General features: G+C 39.1%; 1 protein-coding gene across 1 annotated transcript in view; it reads right to left on the bottom strand.

The window, feature by feature from the left end:
• The window catches only part of LOC122668813 (adenine phosphoribosyltransferase 3-like), a 31647-nt gene that overhangs the window by 1608 nt on the left and 6600 nt on the right, over window positions 1-23439 (bottom strand). Inside the window, exons 4-5 of the mRNA XM_043865350.1 lie at window positions 16601-16750; window positions 230-288 (exon numbers count right to left, since the gene is read on the bottom strand). Of these exons, the coding sequence (XP_043721285.1) occupies window positions 230-288; window positions 16601-16750 (209 nt within the window). The remainder of the gene's footprint in view (window positions 1-229; window positions 289-16600; window positions 16751-23439) is intronic.

Raw genomic sequence — 23439 nt, forward strand, 5'->3', positions numbered from 1 at the left:
TTTGAAAAATATAATAGAAATTGACGGGGGGAAAAAACTTTCTAAAATTTAGTGACCTAAATGGTCTACTAAAAATATGAGAAAAGGTGGGAAACTTAATTTCTTAAACTGAACAGATATAGCAATCAGACCAAGGCGCATCAATCTCTGTGGTCAAGAAAATGACTGGTGACTGCATAAAGGCAAGGAGGAAAAAATAGAAAATAAAGAGAATATAGTGCACACAGACCTTTAGATCTGGTAGTTCAATTACGCATGCACATTCAACCACTTCTGCACCAACACGCTCTGAGAAACAAAATAATCACATCAAAGTCAATCAAAGAACAAAACCACACACACACACACCTAGCAAACAGAGATAACTATCACTGGTACTGTAATGTCCATAGGCAGGGATTAAGAAAGAGCAATAGGTTTCCTGTATGCCCCATTTAGGAATGCTTTCCCTTCTCTAATATCTGACCATATTGCAGATTTGAGTGAGTCCAAATTTTGTAGGCTGGTAAGCCCAAGGTCGGAATATTAAAGCTCACATTGCAAATTTCAGCCCAAACAGAGTTAGCTACATGGTAAAGAAAACTTTTCAGATTTAACTAAGAAAATTAAACTTCTGAAAATATGATTGGAACCAGATAAACAGAAGAAAACATACTATACTATAACACAAGTCCGTCTCTTACAAGGCTTATTCTTTCTCTTCTCCTTAACCCTGCCACATAAGCATATAATGTTTGTGTCATATTTTTATTTGTAATTCTCCTCCTTTCCCTTTCCTACTTTTTCTCTTGGGGAAATTGCTCAGATCTACTAGTTAAGGAAATTAATTACAAGTTTAGTTGGTTTCAAATTTGTTTTACACTCGCAAATTTCAAATTTAAAAAGATGTACTTAATACCCAAAGGTAGTTATTGCTTATGAGTCCCAAGAAAAAATAAAACTAAATCTTCCGAAAATACCCCCAAACCATTCCATTATGAAAAAGGAATGGAAAAAAAATATGAATTTATCTCCTATTTGACTGCTGAACTGGAGTAAGGAAGTGCAAAGAAGCGGGAAAGTGGCAAGAAGGGTAGGGGAGCACAACTTTCTCCTAAAATAAAGCTGGTTGTACAGATTCTTTCTGGCCTCTTTCCTCAGTTCCTCCCAACCGGCTTCTCCAGATTTGGGTCCGCCATTTGCAGAGATCACCTCTCCCGTTTTCCCGAGCAGAAAAATAACGCTCCACCCCTTCTTCTTGCTCTAAGTGGCAGGGGTTATTGGTTCTGTTGTAACTAAGAGTTAGAATTGCCATTCGAAGGAGCAAGTACCAAGCAATCGTTTGTCTTCTCCTCTTCCCTACCCCTACTTGCATTTTTTTTTTTTTTTTTGACAAGTATTTCCCCTTCTTGCATTAATCAGCTCTGACTCCCATAAGTGGGAACCAAATGAATTGAGATTAGACTTTGACGAGCTCCAAAAGTACAAGTCCAAATCTTCAAGCAATCTGTACTTTCGCTCCACAAGCTACTCTCTTTCTTCGAATTTTTTTTTCCGATACCAATATGAACCTTCTCCAGGCAAAACACAAGTAGCAGAAACTGTCAACCTTGCTGCCGAGTTGGGGCCCGCAGTACACGATTGGGGTGGCCCCACTAGAAGTATGCCATGATCATGAGCCTTCATCCAGAATCCAGATTTAGTTCATCAATCTGAGCTCTCTAATCTAATGTGATTTAGGTTAGTTCAACTCTATGGATCATCAAATAGTCAATGTTCTAACTTCTAAGTAGCTGTGCATAGACCAGCAGAGTCACATGTTCGATAGAAATTAAAGCATATATAGCTAACTAGCTATATATGGATCAAATACATCTTGTTTGCTTTTATCTCCTTTATTTTAGGAGAAAGTTGTGCACTCCTACACTTCTTCCCACTTCTTTGCACTTCCTTACTCCAGCTCAACAGTGAAATAGGAGATAAATTCATATTTTTTTTCCATCCCTTTTTCATAATGGAACGGTTGGGAGAATTGATGTTGGGGGTATTTTTGGAAGATCAGTTTTATTTTTTCTTGGAACTCATAAGCAATAACTACCTTTGGGGGATTAAGTAAATCTTTTCAAACTTGAAACTTGTGAATGTAAAACAAATTTGAAACCAACTAAACTTGTAATTAATTTCCTTAACTAGTAGATCTGAACAATTTCCCTTTTTCTCTTCCCAGTGAGTATACTCTCACACAGATGTCTCTAGTCTGCCAATCTCTCACGTCTCTCTCGGCATCTCACTCCCCTCATTTTAGGAAGCAATAGTTGAAGTTTGAAGTAGTGGAAGAGAGCAAGAGAAGAGGAGAGTGAGGGGTAGAAGGAGGAGAGAAGGTTGTGCGGTAATTGCTTGGGGAGAGAATCAATTTCTCTCCCCTATATTCATTCACTTGCTTATAATATGGGAAATTACATGCATACCCCCCATACTAACATAAGGCAGCCTAGTGAGGTAAAAGGGACAAAACACAATACAAGATAATAACAAAATACCCAAAGTACCCTCAATACATAAACTCTAACACTCTTACACTCCCCTTCAAGCTGGAGAATTGATATTATACATTCCCAGCTTGCACAGAATGGTACTGAACTGGTGTGAGATGAGCCCTTTGGTGAAGATATTAGCCAACTGGTCGTTTGTTTTCATGAAAGGAGTAGAGATGTGGACAAAATCAATTTTCTCCTTAATGAAATGTTGATCCACTTCAATGTGCTTTGTCTGGTCATGTTGCATAGGATTGTGGACTATACTTATAGCAGCCTTATGATCACAATAGAGCCGCATGGACCCCTCAGTATCAAACCCCAACTTTTGTACCAACCTTTTCAACCACAGAAGTTCACATACTCCATGAGCCATGTATCTAAATTCTGCCTCGACACTTGATCTAGCCACAACAGGCTGTTTTTTGCTTCTACATGTAACCAGGTAACCATGCACAAATGTCCAATATCCTGATGTAGACCTTCTGTCAGAGACTAATCTGAATCTATCGTGGTTCAGCTCTCCCTTCTTCCTCCATTGTGTTCTTTATTCTCTCCTCTCCTTCAAGCTATTGTGTGGACTGGTTATTAGGTTCTTCTTCGTTAAAACTTTGTAAATCAGTCCTTGAAGAACGTATGTCTGACGCATGTGATAAGGCTATAGGGTGGAAAAATTTTTGTTGCAATCAAAGGTGTCCCTTCATGCTTCCAACCACTCTTGGCCCACTTTAATGATGCATTTGGAAGATTCAAATATCTCGCAATAGACACCATCACAATATTGAGAAATTGAAAAATTCGACAAAGCCATCATCTTCAGATTCAATGATGATCTCATTGATCTTTGATAACATCTCAACCATGGACTGCAAGATGAAATTTTCACTTTGCCTTTTATCTATATGAATAAAATAGCAGTTTTTCTATTGGACAAACGAACTCTGGTCTTGAAAACATAGGTCTCCATAGCCAAGTTCAGCTTTGATATCAAATAATGCAATCCCTTGTCAAAAAATGCTTCTTTGGGATCGCTAAGGGCCCACCAGATGTTGAACAACTCAAGTATTAAAACTACTGGAAATTCTGTAATTACTTGAATTTCTAGATCTCTTATGGGCAAGATGACAGAATAAGGGATTGAATGATGGATAAGGATTAAAGAGGAGGGCTTTATTGGAATTTTAAATAAGAATAGGAATTAATTAGAATAGAACCAAGGAAAGGAGGGTTGACCTGTAAATATTAGAAAATAGGCTTTTAAGAGATATTTTGCAGAACCCTTCTTCAACATATCGAAACTGATATTCCAGCGCAGGAGAATTTCTTCCCCGATCTGACTCAACCTCCCTCTCAGACCTCCAAGTTGCAGGAAATTTTGACAGTAGGATTGAGACTTCAACAAATAAGCAATGAATTAAAAGTAAATCCCTGAAATTGCAGGCAGCGGTACTAGCAGGTCACATAGTCTAGGTCTTATACCAAGTATGACCTCGGACAGAGCCTATTGGAGGGCAAGGATCCATGTCGCAGACCCCATGTAGCTGAGAATCTCCTGACGTGCTGGGCTGTGCCTCTTTCCTCTTCCTATCTTTCATCTTTCTATTTATATCCTATCTTTCATTAGTCTTTCTCTTTTCTTCATTTCTCACCTCTTTCCCCATCCCTCTTTTCCATACTTTCTTTCCCTTTTAGGTTCGAACTCTGTTTTCCCTACTTTGTTTTGTTTGGGATCCATGTAGCCGACCCCATTAAGTTGGGATAAGGCTGAGTTTGTTGTTGTTGTTGGTAGTAGCAGGTCACAGTTAGGTCTCAAAGAAAGCTCAACCAACAGGGATGATTTCAGTGGCCAACTATCTAGGACTTGCATCACCTAGAGTAGAGGGACCAACGCCCAAAGTACAAGGAAGTAATGAAGAGGGGTGGGAGAGATTAATCCCAAAAGATGAGGGACTGTTAAGTAGCCAGAAACAGAGCACGATAATAAAAGTTTTAAATAACAGAAATATATAGGAAATAAATACAGGAAGTAGAAGGAGAAATAGAAAGAAACTTGAGAAAAGATGTAAGGAAGAAATCAGACCTGAAAAGGGGAAGACAGTGCGATGTGAAAGGAGAGGAAGGAAGAAGTGATGAAAGGTCAAGTCACAGGGAAGAAGGGGAAAGGTTCGAGATTTTGATTTCAACCATGGTTGAAACCGAAATATTTCAGGTTTCGACCAATGATCCACATGTTTCGGCTGGCCATTTAAGTGGTGTTTTGATCCGAACCTTCAAGAAAACCATAATTAAGCATTTTTAAACATATTGGAACCTTTAGATTGTAAAAAACACGCCCAAATGGTAATTGGGTTACATACCCTAGGTTGCTTGTGTACACGGTATCCTGCTGTATACTTTCTAAAATATAGCCCTATTATATACATAATTTAGTTTTAGAATCCATATTTAATAAGATTAGAATCACAAGGAAAATGCCAAATGAATAAAGGAGAAGCATTGTGTTTCTAATGTACAAAAATAAAGGTGATATTTAGAGCTACAATAACTATAGAGGCATAAAACTAATGAGTCATACTATGAAATTATGGGAGAGTGTTATTGAAACCCACCTGAGACAAGAAACTATTATTTCGGAGAACTAATTTGGTTTTATGCCAGGGAGATCCATGATAGAAGCTATTTACTTATTTAAGAGACTTGTGGAAAGATTTATAGATTGGCAGAAGGATCTCCAGATGGTTTTTATTGACCTAGAAAAGTTGGTTTTAGGTTAGGGAAGCAAGTAAGAAAGGAAGGAGATGATGGAGAAGGAAGAAGAAGAAGAAGGAGACAAGAGGGAAGAGAAGAGTGTATTTCGATGGAATGTATTGTGTGAGAGAGAGATCTCTCCACACCTATATTACTTCTTTAATAGAAATGAGAAAATTACATACACTTCCCTAGGGAGGTAAAAGATAAGAAAGGTAAAAAATATAAAATACAAAATAGGGCAACTAGACAAAAGGCTAGTTCCCAAACTACCCTTATCACATAACTTCTAACAACTCTAACACTCCCCCTCAAGTTAGAGAATAAATGTCATGTATTTCCAGCTTGCACAGGAGAGTACCAAACTGAATAGAGGTAAGAGCCTTGGTGAAGATATCCGCCAGTTGATCACCAGTCTTCACAAAAGGAGTACACATACAGTAAAAGTCTTATCTTTTCCTTGATAAAGTGTCGATCCATTTCAATGTGCTTGGTCCTGTCATGTTGCACTGGATTATGGGCAATACTGATGGTTGCCTTGTTATCACAGTAGAGTCTCATAGGGCCTTCAGTGTCAAATCCCAGTTCCTGAACAAGTCTTTTCAACCAGATGAGTTCACATACTTCATGGGCCATAGCTCTAAATTCTACCTCTGCACTGGATCTAGCTACAACATGCTGTTTTTTGCTTCTCCATGTAACCAAATTGCCTCCCACAAAGGTGCAATAGCCTGAGGTAGACGTCCTATCTGTAATGAATCCAGCCCAATCGGCATCAGTGAAACCTTCCACTCTCAAGTGGTTGTGCCTTACATACAACAATCCTTTCCCTGGAGAAGACTTCAAATATCTGAGAATACGATACACAGCATCTAAGTGGCCACTCTTGGGGGCATGCATGAATTGGCTCACCACTCCCAAGACATAAGAGATATCTGGGCGTGTCATAGAGAGGTAGATAAGCTTCCCCACTAGCCTTTGGTACTTTCCCACATCAACAAGAGGACCACAATCTTCTCCTAGTTTGTGATTCTGTTCAATAGGAGAATTTGCTGGTTTGCAGCCTAACATCCCTGTCTCTGTCAACAAATCAAGAACAAACTTTCGTTGACATATGTTGATTCCTCTCTTTGTCCTTGATACTTCAATTCCTAAGAAGTACTTCAAGGGACCCAGATCTTTGATTTCAAACTGTTGAGCTAAGTAGATCTTCTGTTTATCTATCTCAGCTGTATCATCTCCAGTGATCACAATATCATCAACATAGACAATTAGGGTTGTAATGGTACCATTGCCCTGCTTGGTAAAGAGAGTGTGGTCAGCTTGACTCTAGGAAACCCATTCTTCAGAATAGCCTACCGGAAGCGCTCAAACCATGCCTTTGGTGACTATTTGAGACCATATAGTGCCTTCTTGAGAAAACATACTTTTCCTTCAGCTGAAGGTATTTTAAAACTTGGAGGAGTTTGCATGTACACTTCCTCTTCCAAGTCACCATGAAAAAAGGCATTCTTCACATCTAACTGATATAATGGCCAATCTTTATTGGTTGTCAATGATAAAAGAACTCTTATAGAGTTGTGCTTAGCCACAAGAGCAAATGACTCCTGATAGTCAATTCCATAGACTTGACTGTACCCCTTGGCCACCAACCTTGCTTTGTATCTCTCAACAGTACCATCAAATTTATACTTGATTGTGTAGACCCATTTGCATCCAACTGGGACACGTCTCCTGGGAAGATCCACCAACTGCCAATTACCATTCTTCTCAAGTGCCATCATCTCCTCAGACATAGCTTGTCTCGCTTTGGGTCAGACATAACATCAATAACATTTTTGAGAACAGAAGCAATAGAGAAGGCAGCAATAAAGGTAAAACCTGTAGGAGAAAGAGCATCATAGGAAACAAACTGGGCTATAGGATTAGAATAAGCTCTTTTCCATTTTCTACCAGCAATAGGAAGGACTAAATCAGATGGAGTAGAAGGGATGCCACCTGATGGAGGAGAATGAATCTCTGGATGTGGATCCAAAGAGGATTCTTGGTAGGCCTTCTTATTCTTCAAGCTTTCACCTCTTTTGTACCCAATACGGTAATCCTTCTCCCTACCCTTCTCATGACCAGAACCACTTTCAACAACCAATTCTGTATTCACACTTGATTGATCATCACTATCAACCACATCCACAGTTTTGTGTTTTCCAATATCAAGCATAAAAGGAGAGATAGGTGGAGGAGAAGGAAGGAAATTAGCAGCCTGTTCACTTCCACAATTCTCCCCCTAGAAAAGGATGCTAAGAAGATGCAAAGAAAGGGACAGATTCAAGGAAGGTGACATCTTTGGGGATAAGGCACCGTCGAGAAGAAGGGTGATAGTACTTGTAACCTTTGGTAGTAGAAGAGTACCCAAGAAAGAGACACTTGAGAGCTTTGGGATCGAGTTTAGTGTGAGCATATTTGTTAACATGAACATAACAAACACAACCAAAGACTTTAGGGGGAAGAGAAAAAGCAGAAACCTGTGGAGATAAGATGTCCAAGGGAGATTTGAAATCAAGAAGTTTGGTAGGCATGCGATTGATGAGAAAAGAATCACTGAGAAGAGCCGCAGACCAGAAGGTCTTGGGAACATGCATGCCAAACAAGAGACTACAGGTGACCTCCAATAAATGACGATTTTTCCTCTCAGCAACCCCATTTTGTTGGGGTGTGTCAACATATGCTAGCTGATGGATAATGCCATTATTAATAAAGAAGGTTTGGAGGCCACCAAACATGTATTCTCCCCCTTTATCAAACCAAACAATTTTTATTCGAGTATCAAACTGAGTAAGAATCATCTGATAAAAGTTCTTAAATGCATCACAAACATCACTTTTATGTTTCATAAGAACAGTCCAAGTAGCACGAGAAAAATCAACAAATGACACAAAGTAACGATAGCCAAATAAGGAAGTAGTAGGGGAAGGTCCCCAAACATCAGTATGCACAATATAGAAAGGAGCAGCAGTTCTATTACCATGATATGGATATGAAAAACGACAATGTTTGGCAAACATACATGGTTCACAGTGAAAAACATGAGAAGAAGCAATAGAAGAAAATAAGTGAGGTAATTGTTTCCTCATTACAACAAAAGATGGATGGCCAAGACGATGATGCCATAACATAACAGACTCCACAGAACTACTATCATTACGTCCACACACATAGGACTCAGTTATGGGCAAAAAAGGGTAAAAAAGGTAAAGGCCTAGACCATAAACAAGAGTACCAACAAGTTGGGAGTACACACTCAACCCAAATATGGAACCCAATACAAAAAACCGATTCAGCAAGGAGAAAATCCATGAATCTTGATAAAAAAAAAACTTCACCCTAACATTCTCCAAGGGATAACACCAACTGAAACAAGCTTAATCACTTCACACAAGCTGTTTCTAAGCATTTCTCAACCAACATAGCAGCATATTGCAATCCAAATACAAGAAGAACAAAAAAACTGCAGTCTCGATTTTACCTGGGCAGGAAAAGAGATCCCACGAAAATGAGTACTGCCCAAGTAGGTCTTTCAAGCTGCAACTCTGCAAGGAGGAACATATGGGACTAAAAGAACACCCTTGGGCGATTCTAGTGAGCCAATCCAAAGCTTAAACCCATGCTGATAGAGAGAAAAACAGGAACTTCAAGTTGAGGCTGGCGGTAACTCTAGCAGTTGCTTGAATGGCTTCAAAACTTCAAGAGAACTTTAACAAAGCTCAAATAGCATCTTCAAACACCTGAGTAGGTTATTTCGAACCTATTTCATGCTCCTATAACAGATTTTTTTACATTGGTGTCTTCTCCTTGAAATCCTTTGAGCCCTAGGATTCCAAAGAGAAGAAAAATAATAGGAGAAAGAGGCTGAATACGACTCTCAAACCTAAAGCTCTGATACCAAGTTGGGTTTTAAGTTAGGGAAGCAAGTAAGAAAGGAAGGAGATGATGGAGAAGGAAGAAGAAGAAGAAGGAGACAAGAGGGAAGAGAAAAGTGTATTCTGGTGGAATGTATTGTGTGTGAGAGAGATCTCTCCACACCTATATTACTTCATTAATAGAAATGAGAAAATTCCATACACCTCCCTAGGGAGGTAAAAGATAAGAAAGGTAAAAAATATAAAATACACAATAGGGCAACTAGACAAAAGGCTAGTTCCCAAACTACCCTTATCACAGAACTTCTAACAACTCTAACAAGAAAAAGATTATGACAGAGTCCCTAAAGACTTAATCTGGCAAGTACTAGAAAAGAGAAGTGTTTCAAGTAAATATGTGGACATAATTAAAGATATGTATGATGGTGTGGTGACTAGGGTAAGAACTGCCGGGGGTCAAGATAGTGAATTCCTGATTATAATTAGTTTACATCAAGGATCTTCTTTAAGCTCTTATTTGTTTGCGCTTATCATGGATGATTTAACAAGAGACATTCAAGATGAGGTGCCTCGGTGTATGCTTTTGCTAATGCTATTGTTTGGTGGATAGACAAAAGCAGGGATTAACACCAAGTTGGAATTATGGAGATCAACCTTGGAACCAAAAGGTTTAAGATAAGTAGAACGAAGACAGAGTATATGGTATGTAACTTTAGTTACACTAGGACGGATAATTAGGTGGTGAAAATTGATGAGACGGAGATTCCTTAAAGTGATTCTTTTAGGTATCTGGGGTCAATCATGAATAAAGAAAGTGATATAGAGGATGCTGTTTCACAAAGAATTAAAATAGGGGGATGAAGTGGAGAGGTGTGTTCGAAGTGTTGCGTGATCAACGTATTTCTTTAAAACTTCAAGGAAAAGTTTATAGGACAGTAATATAATCGGCTATGATGCATTGTGCGGGATGTTGGTGATACAAACCCGAAAGGGTAAGCAAGCCAAGATCGAATCTAGAAGAGAATAGGTAGCTATGAAAAAAGATAGATAGGTTGTAGAGCTGGAGTCCCATTAGTCTACCAGCCGTAGGAGTCCCACCTGGGTTGCTGAGTCTCACAGCTGTTGTTTCTCACAAGAGTTCTCATAAGAGGATTTTTGTTTTCAAAATTCTGGGTTGCCTTTGAGAGCAGCTAGGATTTGCATTATATAGAGAGAAATCTTGAGTCATTATAATAGCAATAAAGAGATGCTTAGAATTCCAAAACCCCTTTGGAATTCCCCATACATAGAGAACAATTCCTAGACATGTAAAACTACCCTCAAGACCTAGAAAGTTGTTCCCAAGACATAGGAACTACAAACAAGACTTTGAAAACTGATAATGGAAGGCACTTAATGCCGCCTTGGAATTCAAAAAGAAAAATACTAAAAAGTAGGAGATACTCTAGTGGCTATTAGACTTCTACCTAGAAATATGAAAGGACTCTTAAATAAATCTAGGAAATATGAAAATAAGCTACTATTAAGCCTAATCCCGTATGCGTTCCTTGTACCCACATTTTAGCCCATTAAAGTGGCCCATACAAATAAAACACATGGAATCAAAGGTCCAATGCATACATAACCCCACCCAAGGCTTATTTCCATTAAAATAAGCCCATTATGTGACTAATCTGCATCGATTCTCCCTTGCTTGAAAAAAACTCGACCTCGAGTTTTGTAGAGACAAGGAATAATCTTTATGTGATGAATGGCTAGCTTCAGCCCATAATAAAATTCTTGCAGCTCACGGTAGTTAGGGATGTAGTCGATCAATTGTGGTCCATTCTCCTAAAAAAGCTTAGGTGGAAAGATAAAAACCACATGCTCCACCTTTGAATCAATGTTTGGTCAAAGGGAATAACCACAGGATTTGCAGAAATTGTGACATCCACCACTTCGACTGTAGTGACCAACTTAGCTACCACGATCTCACTGGAAAGTACATCAACTGCTGCAATGCAATTTTCTACAATAGAATCTTAAGGCATGAACTTTTCAATGTAATCGTCGGTTGGTAGTTCATCAACAGACACAGTCTCTTCATTGCCTTCCATGGCGACATCTGCAATGGATTCTTCAAGTACTTTCTCCACCTTGTCATCAGAATTTTTAAGAGATTCTTTACGCTGGATCATCTGCTTAAGTTGTTGTACTATGTCGTTACACATTAGTCTGGTCTCTTGCAATTCCGAACGAAAAGTATCCACTGTTGTAGAAGTTTCCTTTTCAACTGAAATTGTCGGCTGGTGGTAATCTTGTCGACGGGAGAGCTTGTTGTTGACACGTTCTGGAAGATACTTGTTCTTCAACTCGTACTTCATCTCTTCCCAAGTGTGAGGCTCACGTTGTCTGACTCTGAGCTTCTCTTCATGGGATCTCCACCGAGCTTTAGCATGATCAATCAATTGCAAATAAGCAAATCTGATCTTCCGTGCTTCTATCAAACCATGCCGATAAACATATTCTTCCAAAGAATCTATCCAATCAAGGAATAGATATGGATTTCTTTGTCCAGCAAAGTAAAAAACATCTGGATTCATTCTCTTTACCAGTTTGAGCTCTGATACCAAAATGATGCAGACCCGAGAGGGTAAGCAAGCCAAGATCAAATCTGGAAGAGAGTAGGTAGGTATGAAAATAGATAGCTAGATTGTAGAGCTAGAGTCCCACCAGTCTACCAGCCATAAGAGTCCCACCTAGGCCAATTCGCAGGAGTCCCACCTAGGTTGCTGAGTCTCACAACTCTTGTTTCTCACAAGGGTTCTTATAAAAGGATTTTTGTTTTCAAAATTATGGGTTGCCTTTGAGAGCAGCCAGGATTTACATTATATAGAGAGAAATCTTGAGTACAATACAATAGCAATTAAGCGACACTTAGAATTCCAAAACCCCTTTGGAATTCCCATACATAGAGAACAATTCCTAGACATGGAAAACTACACTCAAGACCTAGAAAGCTGTTCCCAAGACATAGGAACTATAAACAAGACTTTGAAAACTGATAATAGAAGGCACTTAATGCTGCCTTGGAATTCAAAAAGACAAATACTAAAAAGTAGGAGATACTCTAGTGGCTATTAGACTTCTACCTAGAAATATAAAAGGACTCTTAAATAAATCTAGAAAATATGAAAATAAGCTACAACCAAGCCTAATCCCGTATGCCTTCCTTGTACCCACATTTTGGGCCCATTAAAGTGGCCTATTACAAAGAAAACACAGGGGATCAAAGGCCCAATGCATACATAACCCCACTCAAGGCTTATTTCCAATAAAATAAGCCTATTATGTGACTTATGTGCATCAATTGGTTAGTTAAGAAGCATCATGTAAATAAACTCATTGTAGCAGAGATGAGGATGTTGAGATGGATGTGTGGCAAAACTAGGAAGGGTGAAGTAAGGAATGATCATATTCCATTTGATTTGGGAGTAGCTCCAATACATGATAAGCTACGAGAAAGCCATTTGAGGTGGCATGGCCATGTTCAATGGAGGCCTTTGGATGCTCCAGTACGGAGGAGTGATTTGATTCAGATTAAAGGAACTAAAAAAGCCAGGAGCAGACCTAAAATGACCCTATGAGAAGTGGTGAGGAAAGACATGCATAGCTTAGTGATGCAATCCCAAGGGTTCGGAAACCCTATTTGGGTTTGATGTGGGTCCAATATAATATTAGCAAACTCAATTCAAGAGTATAGTGGCAAACAGTAAATATTTCTAGGCTTATAAGGGGGAGTGGCAATCTTGTAAATATAAAGACAAGTAAAACCTTTAAAAGTAAGAATCAGAATTGGGATCGTGCCAGGAATTAATTGTGAAGAGGGAAGGTAATCCTGGAAGACAAATTAAAGGAGGGGAATAACTAGAAACAAACTTAAGACTAGAGGGACTTGTTAATAACAAAGGATAAGACTTTCGTAGCAATAAGGAGAAGAGTTCTTCTTCAACCTAACATTGAAAAACCAGCTGTGAGCTAAGGTCTAAGGTAATGAATAAACTGGGCAGCTCAAAACAGTCCGGTTTGGGCTGAGACCATAGGGATAGAATCAACATAACATAACAGCGTTTAAGATGCTACAATGGAAAAGTTGCAGAAACTCAGGAAAACAGAGCAGGTTGTATGAAAAGCTTATAAACAGGTGAAGAAACTGACAAGTAATAACCGAATATAATAGATAATGATGCAAAAAAAACTTAAATTCTAAATTGCATGGCTAATTAACAACTAATAATGGAGCTATGGAAAAAAAAAATAGAGGTCTAAAATCAGTTTTAAAACAGGGTACCGCCTAGAACAGGGAAAGAGGATATGAGAGGTGAAAAGAAGAAGAATATGAGAGGAGAATAAAAGGAAGAGAGTATTAAGAGATCAGACCTGTGAAAGAGGAGATTTTAAAACCGAGAAAAAAGGAAGAAGAAGAACTAGACGCATAGCCACAGCACACAGCAGCATAAGAATCTCGAACCAAAAAAACTTCATTCAACTATCAATATCATGGGAAAGGCCCTTACAAACATTTGATGTAGATCAAAACCTGAAGAAGAAGAGGCCAAAACACTGTTCACGTGAACAGTGTCACAGCCCCTTAATTTGGCTTGGTGAGATAATTACTAGAAGAAACCGTGGGGCAATTTTGTCAATGTCTTAGTCTTTTAAACTGAACCGATGAAGACAACTTAAAGGGTGGGAAGCACAGACTATGGAGTTCGGCTGCACCTATTAAGCCATCTAAAGTGGAGTCCGCATGATTCAGTTGAAGAGATTTGAAGGCTTTAGAATCAATTAGTATTTAGTAGTTTCTATTTTCATGTCAATCCTAGTTACTATTTTATTTCAGTCAAGTTAATTAGGAAATTTTTCTATTTTTTTAGATCGAAGTTAATTAGTTAAGTTTCTATTTTCTTCTTTCTTGAGGAGCAAGCTTTGCCCTCCATATGTTTATAATGGCTTTTAGAAACCCCGATGATTTGATTATGATGAATGAAAATATTGTTTTGCTTTGCTGCAAGTGTGATTTCTTCTCAAGTTGAGTGATTGACTTGAAGTGCTGAAGGAGCCTGGCAGAGAGAGCCTAATTCATCTATCCCCCAACCTTCTATTTTCTATTTCTTCATCTTCTCTGTTTCTCCATCGATCCCTGACTGCTGCTGTATTATTGTGACTACTCCAACCATTGAGAAGACCATCCGAGTGCTACTGCTGCTACTCCAGATCTCTGCTGCTGCTGTTCTTCCATTAAAGTTCGAGCCATCTTGTTGCTGCCCAGCTTCCATATCTGGTGCTGGGGTTTGTGAAGTTTATACCTCTGCAACAACCATCAGTTTTAGTTGATCTTTGGAGCATACAACCTTCCCACCATCACGTCCATTCGATCTTCACTTCCACCCCCACTCCAGGCCTGAAGCTTCCATAATCTCCATACTTTCTATTTTCATCCCCAGCATTCCATCCCCATATTCCACCATTAGAACTGACCCAAATCTGCAGAACAAACTCCCCATACCAAGTCTCACACTCGGTTATTGCAGCGAGCACCAACAACCTGTTGTGGAAGGTTTTCTCCTAACCTTCTATTTTTGGCGAATCCTTGATAATTTCACATCAAGCCATCAGAAGTGAACAGAATTTTGAAGGCAGCCTCTCCCCCATCATTCTCTACCCTCAATCCAAAAGGGGTATCCATCAGTTGGCTGGTTTGGCTAAATTTCTAACCTTCTAATTTCTGGTTCAGTTTCTATTTTGAGTTTTGTGACTGCTGAGTACTCTGGGTTATTTGGGACTAATTCTAACCTAGATTAGTTCTACATTAACCTTGTTTTAAAAGGAAACTAAAACACACTCCTAATATGACCATAACTCTTCCCACATATGGAAGTTTATCTCTATCATGACTTCCTAAAATAAAATCAAAATTAGCAACAAACTACTATCCTACGTTGGAAATCTAACATAACCCATTAAATAGTCACATGACCACTTAAACTGACCCAAACTACAGAACTAAACCACAGATTGAACCAAAATTTAAAGAAAATAAAACTAACAATTCCTAGCCATCGTTCCTGCATCACTTAGACCTTGTATCAAGTATGACCTCGAATAGAGCTGAATGGAGGGCAAGGACACATGTAGCCGACCCAATTTAGTTGGGATAAAGCTGAGTTGTTGTTGTGGTACACATAATTTAGTATTAGAACACACAGAATTCAATGAAACAACTACAATATGCACTAAGAATGAAGAAAAACCATTTAACGTTGCACAATATCGAAAGTGTGACAAGTACAACTGTACAACCGAGGTTAAAACACCCCTACAAAATCATTCCTTCAATTCTATGTCAATACCATATAGAGTTTTGGGAAAGCTCAAACCTTTGGGGAAAAAGAGTTTACCTCTAAGTTTGAATCTTACACAAATCTTGCACAAATGGGGTAAATTGTCGTTGTAGATGCGTTGCAGTAGTATCCAACATTTTTGTTCCACTAAGAAATGTAGGTGATTAGGCCAAAAATTCCAAATCTGGGATTGTTTTGTTCTTTCTTTCTAATAAGAGAAACCGAATCGAAACCAGGCAGAAACCAATTTTTTTTTTTATCAGAACAATGCTTTTATTTGTACTGTTTTGTACCGAAACCAAATTGAAACAGTCGTTCCTATTTAGTCGCACCCAGTTTTGTTTCGACCTTTGTCGAAACAGAAATATTTCGCGAAATCAAAGTGGTATCAATCAAGCTTTCAAACTATTGGCCACAGCCTGGCACTCGCACCACAAGCATGAGAAACTCCAACTCAGTGTTCCATTCAATCTAATCGAATCGTTGGAATCATACATATATAAACAAAGAAAAACTCCTAATCGTATCTATCTTGAACTCAAACTTCCAATTAATAACAAGCAGTTCTAAGCATGAGATAAGTATCAAATTACAAATATAAACCCAAATAATAACCTCTAAATTAATGCCTAATTATACTACTGGACTAAAACCATAGTTGGACCCAGTTCATGTTGACATGGGCCTCCAAACGGGTTCATACCGGTCCAAGGCAATGGTACTGCATCATCAGCATTCTTGATGAATGTGACATGGTAAGATAATCTTAGATTTTTCAGATTACATGTGTGAATATGTGAAAGATATAGGAAGTGTTATCTGGTACAGCTACTGGACTTGAAGCATGGGCAGTAACTCGGTGAATAGCTTCTCAATATTTGCATTAGCTAATCAAGGTTTGCCGAAAATGTTTGCATAATAAGCCACGGCCCGAGACTAACCATCTCAGTATTTCTTGCACCCAACTACACTTTTAAAATGTTGATATGGGGTTTCCACATCCAAGAAAATAAATTAATGATACAAAGGAAATACATACCAAGTAACTTCATTGCTGCAGAGAGTGTACCTCCAGTGGCTATCAAATCATCAACTATCAAAGCACGTTCACCTGGTTTAACTGCTCCAATGTGCATCTCTAAACAATCTGTTCCATATTCCAACACATATTCTTCTGAAATAACTTCACCTACAATCAAGATAATAATCAAACAAATTGATACAAGCTCAAAACACTGACTATTGTATTTAATTCAGAAACAAGTTAAAGGGTAAAATAAGTCTTCCACATCTTCAAGCACTAAAAAGAATGTCATGCACCAGTCTGTAATAGACTCAAGGCATCATAATTTGTGAATACCAGACCAGGACCAGTCAAAATGTGTTTGACTGTAACTGCTCTCTCCTGTTTGATTGAACTAGAAACAGGATCCTTTTGCAAAACATTCAAAAACTAACTATTCCTCTCAAGACAAGTTGACAAACATGAAAATTCATGTTCCGTGCATATAAAGGTAGTGACTGAAAACAAGGAATCACAACAAAAACTGAATTTCATTTGAATAGACGTGTGGGAGTCAAAAAATATGGATAAGGACTGGTCTATGCCTACACGGTAGAATTGCCACGTCAGCCAGATAAAAAAATATAAAACACTGACTAATTATAAAAGAAAAGAGAAACTAGAAATCTACTTTTAAATGCCTAATATAATTATTCAATATCAAAAGGTAGCAGTCTATTCAATATCACATATATCAAAACCTAACAATTAGGCCAGACTATTGTCCATTCCTAGCTGTCTAGAATGCCTTATCGTCCATTCCTAGAAGGCCGCATGGTAGGGGTGATAATGTTGCCTGGTCTGCATCTTCTTCGGGCCTTTTCAGCTTCAAAGCGGCTTGGGACTTCATCAGAATTCGTAGGCTCACCATCTCCTTGACGCGAGTTAGTGGTTCAAAGGCCACAACATTCCTCATCACAGCTTCATTGTTTGGCGAGCCGTCTCCAACTGCCTCCCAATGCAGTAGTTTTCTCATTCACTGTCAGATTTCAATCTCCTTCATGCTGCCTCTGTTGGAATGCTCAGGAAGATGTGGATCATCACTTTTTTGCTTGCCCTTTGTCCACTTCTGTTTGGAAGGGGCTCCTGGCAAAATGTTGGCCTTCGATCCATATGATTCTTTCGTTCGCAAGGGAATTGATTTGGGTAGATATGTCCTTTGCCTGCAAATCTCCTTGTGATGTTGTTGGCAAGTTAGCTATGATGCCACAATCAACCACATCTGGATGGAACGCAATCACAGAAGATGGTCCTCCAACTCCAAATCTTTGCAGCAAACTTGTTTCTATCTTAAATTTCTTCTTCTTCATCTTCATTTTCTAATACCTGAACTATGTCAATACTTGAACATTTATACACATGATGTTTTATCATGGATCAGCTTTAAGCCCTAATTTGTTTGCGCTTATCATGGATGATTTAACTAGACATTCAATATGAGGTTCCTTGGTGTATGCTTTTTGCTGACGATATTGTTTTGGTGGATGAAACAAAAGCAAGGATTAACACCAAGTTAGAGTTATGGAGATCAACCTTGTTATCAAAAGGTTTTAATATAAGTAGCATGAAGACGGAGTATATGGTGTGTAACTTTGGTTACACTAGGACGGATATTGAGGTGGAGGAAATTGATGAGAGGGCGATTCTGCAAAGTGATTGTTTTAGGTATCTTGGCTCAATCATAAATAAAGAAGGTGATATAGATGATGATGTTTCACAGAGAATTAAAATAGGATGGATGAAGTGGAGAGGTGCATCTGTAGTGTTGTGTGATCGGCCAATTCCTTTAAAAATTAAAGGAAAATGTTATAGGACAGTCATACGACCAGCTATGATGTAGGTGTGGAATGTTGGGCAGTTAAGAAGCATTATATAGATAAACTCAATGTAGCGGAGATGAGGATGTTGAGATGGATGAATGGCAAAACTAGGAAGGATAAAGTAAGGAATGATCAGATTAGAGCTGGTTTGGGAGTAGCTCTGATACATGATAAGCTACGAGAAAGTCATTTGAGGTGGCAAGGCCATGTTCAACAGAGGCCTTTGGAGTTTGGATGCTCCAGTTCGGAGGAGTGATTTGATTCAGATTGAAGGAACTAAAAGAGCCAAGGGCAGACCTAAAATGACCTTAGGAGAAGTGGGGAGGAAAGACATGCATAGCTTAGGCCTTGTATCAAGTATGACCTCAAATAGAGCTGATTGGACGGGAACGATCCATGTAGCCGACCCCATTTAGTTGGGATAAGGCTGAGTTGTTGTTGTTGTTGTTGATACACATGCTATTTTATCAATGTATTTTTACTAACTCATTGGCTAAAGTTAGTGAAATTGACTTATGAAGAATTTGCATTGGTAGATAATTATCAAGGAAATTATTTCCAAGAATAAAATCACCATCAATAGAAGGAAGACAAATTATTTTTGGGATAATGAATTTTCTTTCATTTAACCAACTTAATTTTATAATAGATAAATTTTGTTATTGAATTGTGGGTTTTAGAAAGAATTTGTTACTCTTATTGAACATACTACCTAAGAACTAGAAATCTAATAAGGTTAACAATTCAATCCACCTACCTGCACAGGATTCTCAAAAACTAGGACTGACCTTGCAAGCCTAGGCAGTTCCTACTTTTCCACTCTGAAAGGCCAAAATCAAGATAAAATGCCCAGTTTGGGAAAAGAAGGGATGAGAAAACAGAGTTTTCATAGGAGATGATATGATACACAAAGAGGAGAAGCAGAAAAGCAAGGCACTTTTTAGGTGGTGGGTGTCTGGGTGTGGATCAAGAGAGAGATGCATGTCATCAAACTTGCTCTCAAATTAGCATCTCCATAGATATAAGTTGCAGAAATAGAGAGTGGAAAGCCTCTTTCATAGAGAAAAGGAAGAAAGTAGAAGTAAAATAAAGTAAATATAATTCTTCAATCATTAAGTAAGATAGAATTTCCACCCAGTTAAGCAAACTGTACAAGTCAGAACCCAAATTCAACCATCAGGCTGGTATTGATAATGGTGAAATCTAACTCGGGAACTGGGAGAATGACTTGTGTCAATATGACACACAGCACACCTTATTTATAATATGAAAAAGAATATTCTGGAAAGAGTACAAGACTAAAATAACCCTATTAGACAATTCTACCCTTGTACCCATATTACAACACTCCCCCTCAAGTTGGTGCATAGATGTCAATCATGCCCAACTAGCCAACGATAGAACTAAACAACTTAGTATGTAAACCCTTGGTAAAAATATCAGCAAGCTGATCATTTGAAGGAACAAAAGAGATGCAGATTTGACCATTGTCGATCTTCTCCTTGATGAAATGGTGGTCTATCTCCACATGCTTTGTTCGATCATGATGAACAGGATTATGAGCAATGCTGATTGTAGACTTACTATCAGAGTACAACCGCATTGACATTTCAACATGAATTCCAAGATCTTGCAACAACCCTTGGAGCCAAAGAACCTCACAAATACCCTGGGCCACAGCCTGAACTCAGCCTCTGCATTGGAAGGAGCCACAACCGCTTGTTTCTTACTCCTCCAAGTAACAAGATTACCTCCCACATAGGTACAGTAACCGGAAGTAGAACACCTATCGTCAGGAGATCCAGCCCAATTAATATCTGTATATGTTTCAACTTTCAGGTGACCATGAGGAGAAACCGAAATCCCATTCACAGGTGCAGCCTTTAAATATCTTAAAATTCTGTAAACTGCATCCAAATGGGTAGAGTAAGAATCATGCATGAACTGACTTACCAGACTTATGGCAAATGCAATATCTGGATGAGTGTGAGATAGGTAAATAAGTCTGCCCACCAATCTTTGGTACTGCTCTCTATTCACTAGTTCTCCTTTTTTTACCGGAGAGGACAGTTTGGTTCAACAGGGGTTTCAGCTGGCTTACATTCCAACATATCCGTCTCAGTTAATAGATCCATGGTGTACTTCCTTTGAGATAGGGAGATTTCTTTGTTAGAGTAGGCTTCCTCATTACCCAGAAAGTTCCTAAGCTTACCCAGATCTTTAATCTCAAACTCAGTGCCCAAATATTTTTCCAACAACTCATTCTCCTCCTGGCTACTTCCTGTGATAACTATGTCATCCACGTACACAATTAACATATCCACATATGTTGTAGTCCTTTTAATGAACAATGTGTGATCGGCATTCTGCTTGAACCTAATGGAAACCATTGCTTTATGGAACCTACCAAACCAAGCCCGAGGGGATTGTTTTAATCCATATAGAGCTCGATTGAGCTTACACACCTTCCCCTGAGTCTTCTGAGAATCAAAACCTGGTGGAATGTCCATGTAGACTTCTTCAGCTAGTTCACCATGCAAGAATGCATTTTTTACATCAAGCTAAAATAGGTCCCATCTCTGATTCACTGCATATGACAGGAGCACTCTCACAATATTCATTTTGGCCACTGGAGCAAACGCCTCCTGATAATCAATCCCATACATCTTGGTAAAGCCTCTAGCAACGAGCCTGGCTTTATATCTCTCAATGCTTCCATCAGCTTTATGTTTTACTGAAAAAATCCATTTACATCCTACAACTTTCTTTCCAGGTGGTAGCTGAACCAAATTCCACGTGTTACTTTTACCTAGGGCTCTCATCTCTTCCTCCATAGCTTCTTTCTAGTTTAAGTGTGCCATTGCCTCCTGCTAAGAGTTAGGAAGAGAAACAGAGGACAAAGAAGCAAGAAATGTCTGGAAACTAGGAGACAAAGAGTCATAGGAGACCACATTAGAGATAGGATGATGAGTATAACTACGATTACCTTTCCTAACAGCAATAGGAAGGTCAAGAGTAGGATCACTCAAAGGAGTAGAGAGTTGCTTACCAGAAGGAATAGGGTCAATAGCACCTGGAATCGTGTCAGTCAATTGAGTAGGAGAGATGGTAGCAGGCCTGTGCAGCTCTTGTTTCCTCTTCCTGGCAAACACTTTAATTGGCTTATCTCCCTGAACCTTATTCTCCTGTACTGGCTGAACTATGGTTTCCATTGACACAGGGTCTCCCCCTGAACAGGAACCACAGAGGTCTCCCCCTGAGAAGGGATCACACTTTGCCTTTGATCTTGTTCCTGACTAGTAACCCCATCTTCAAGAACTTTCTCTTCCTCCCAGGGTAACCCTATAAGAGGAATACACTAAAGGACCTCTTCATTTTGAACAGACTCCTCTTGAAGAGGGACAGGGTAGAAGGGAATAGATTCCTGAAAAACAACATCCATGGACACAAATTTTTCGGGAAGACAGATGATAACATTTATAACCCTTTTGGGTAGCAGAGTATCCAAGAAAAATACACCGCAGACCCCGGGAAACTAATTTCCCATGGACTTGATGATTGCGAACAAAAGCAACACAGCCAAAACTTTGGGAGGAACAAGAAAAGTGACAGGTCCAAGGAGAGTTTCTAAGGGGCTTTTGTTACTCAGGACACGTGAGGGCATCCGATTAATAAGAAAAGTTGCAATGGTAACAGCATGATGAATAATGCCATGGGCAGAAAAATAAGACTGAAAGGACCCAACAGAGTACTCAGTACCATTATCGGACCAAAAAATTCTGATTTTGGCATCAAACTGAGTATGAACCATATTGTGAAAATGCTGAAAATTTTGGAACACATCACTCTTTTGCTGCATTAAATAAACCCAAGTAGTTCGACTATAACAATCTATAAACGTCACAAACCAACGAAAACCAGAAGATGAAACCACACGGGTAGGGCCCCACACATCAGAATGTATTAAACTGAAAGGAACTAAGCTACGATTATCAGAAATAGGATGAGTATTTCTGGTTTGCTTGGCAAGAATGCAACCATCACAGTGAAAATTGTGCAAATTACAAGACTTAGAAAAACCAGGAAATAAACTAGAAAGAGTTCTTAAAGGGGGGGGTGTCCCAATCGACGATGCCAAGTGTGCAAATCAGCAGGTGCTTTAGAAGAAGATCCTGGGAGAGAAGCCACGGTGGATAATGCATTAAAAGGCTGGTCTAACAGGTACAAGCCACCTTCCATCTTACCACATGCAATCGTACTACCCGTTTCCAAGTCCTAAAACACATAATGAGAAGGGAAAAAAATGACCTTGCAATTCAAATCACGAGTAATACTACTAATTGATAATAAATTAGTAGAAAAATTAGGAACATGAAGAACGTAAGACAAGGAAAGAGAAGGAGAATATTTAATAAGGCCTTTCCCATAAATAGGAGCAAAAAAACCATTAGCAACCCTGACTTTATTATTACCAGCCAATGGAGAATAATGTGAAAAATACGAACGGGAACCAGTTATGTGATCTGTAGCTCCAGAGTCAATAATCCATGGAATAGGGTTGACGGAGGAGCTATGACCATAAAACCAAATACCTGAAGTAGGAGGTGTAGGACCATCAGAGGAAGAGGAAGTAGTGGCAGAGGCAACACTTGCATGGGCCGAAGATGCTGAAGTCCGAGATTCCAGCCTAGACATCAAACGATGCAAATTGGTTAGCTCATCAGAAGAGAGAGGAGCATCAGAAGAATCATCCTCAGTGACAGACTGATGGGCAGCACTGCCTCCAGACCGTGGCTGACCAAGCCCAAGAGACTCCGATGGGCGACCATGTAGCTTCCAACACCGATTCTTGGTATGACGCTACTTGCCACAATAGTCACATTTTACCGGAGGTTTTCCAGGTGGAGTACAAACACGAACAGACTTAGAGGTAGGGGCCAAAATTCCCTTTGCAGTCCCAGAGGCAGGGGTAGTGCAAAGAGCAGCACGTTCAAC

This window comes from Telopea speciosissima, chromosome 1 (assembly GCF_018873765.1).
Source record: "Telopea speciosissima isolate NSW1024214 ecotype Mountain lineage chromosome 1, Tspe_v1, whole genome shotgun sequence".
Taxonomy (NCBI): domain Eukaryota; kingdom Viridiplantae; phylum Streptophyta; class Magnoliopsida; order Proteales; family Proteaceae; genus Telopea; species Telopea speciosissima.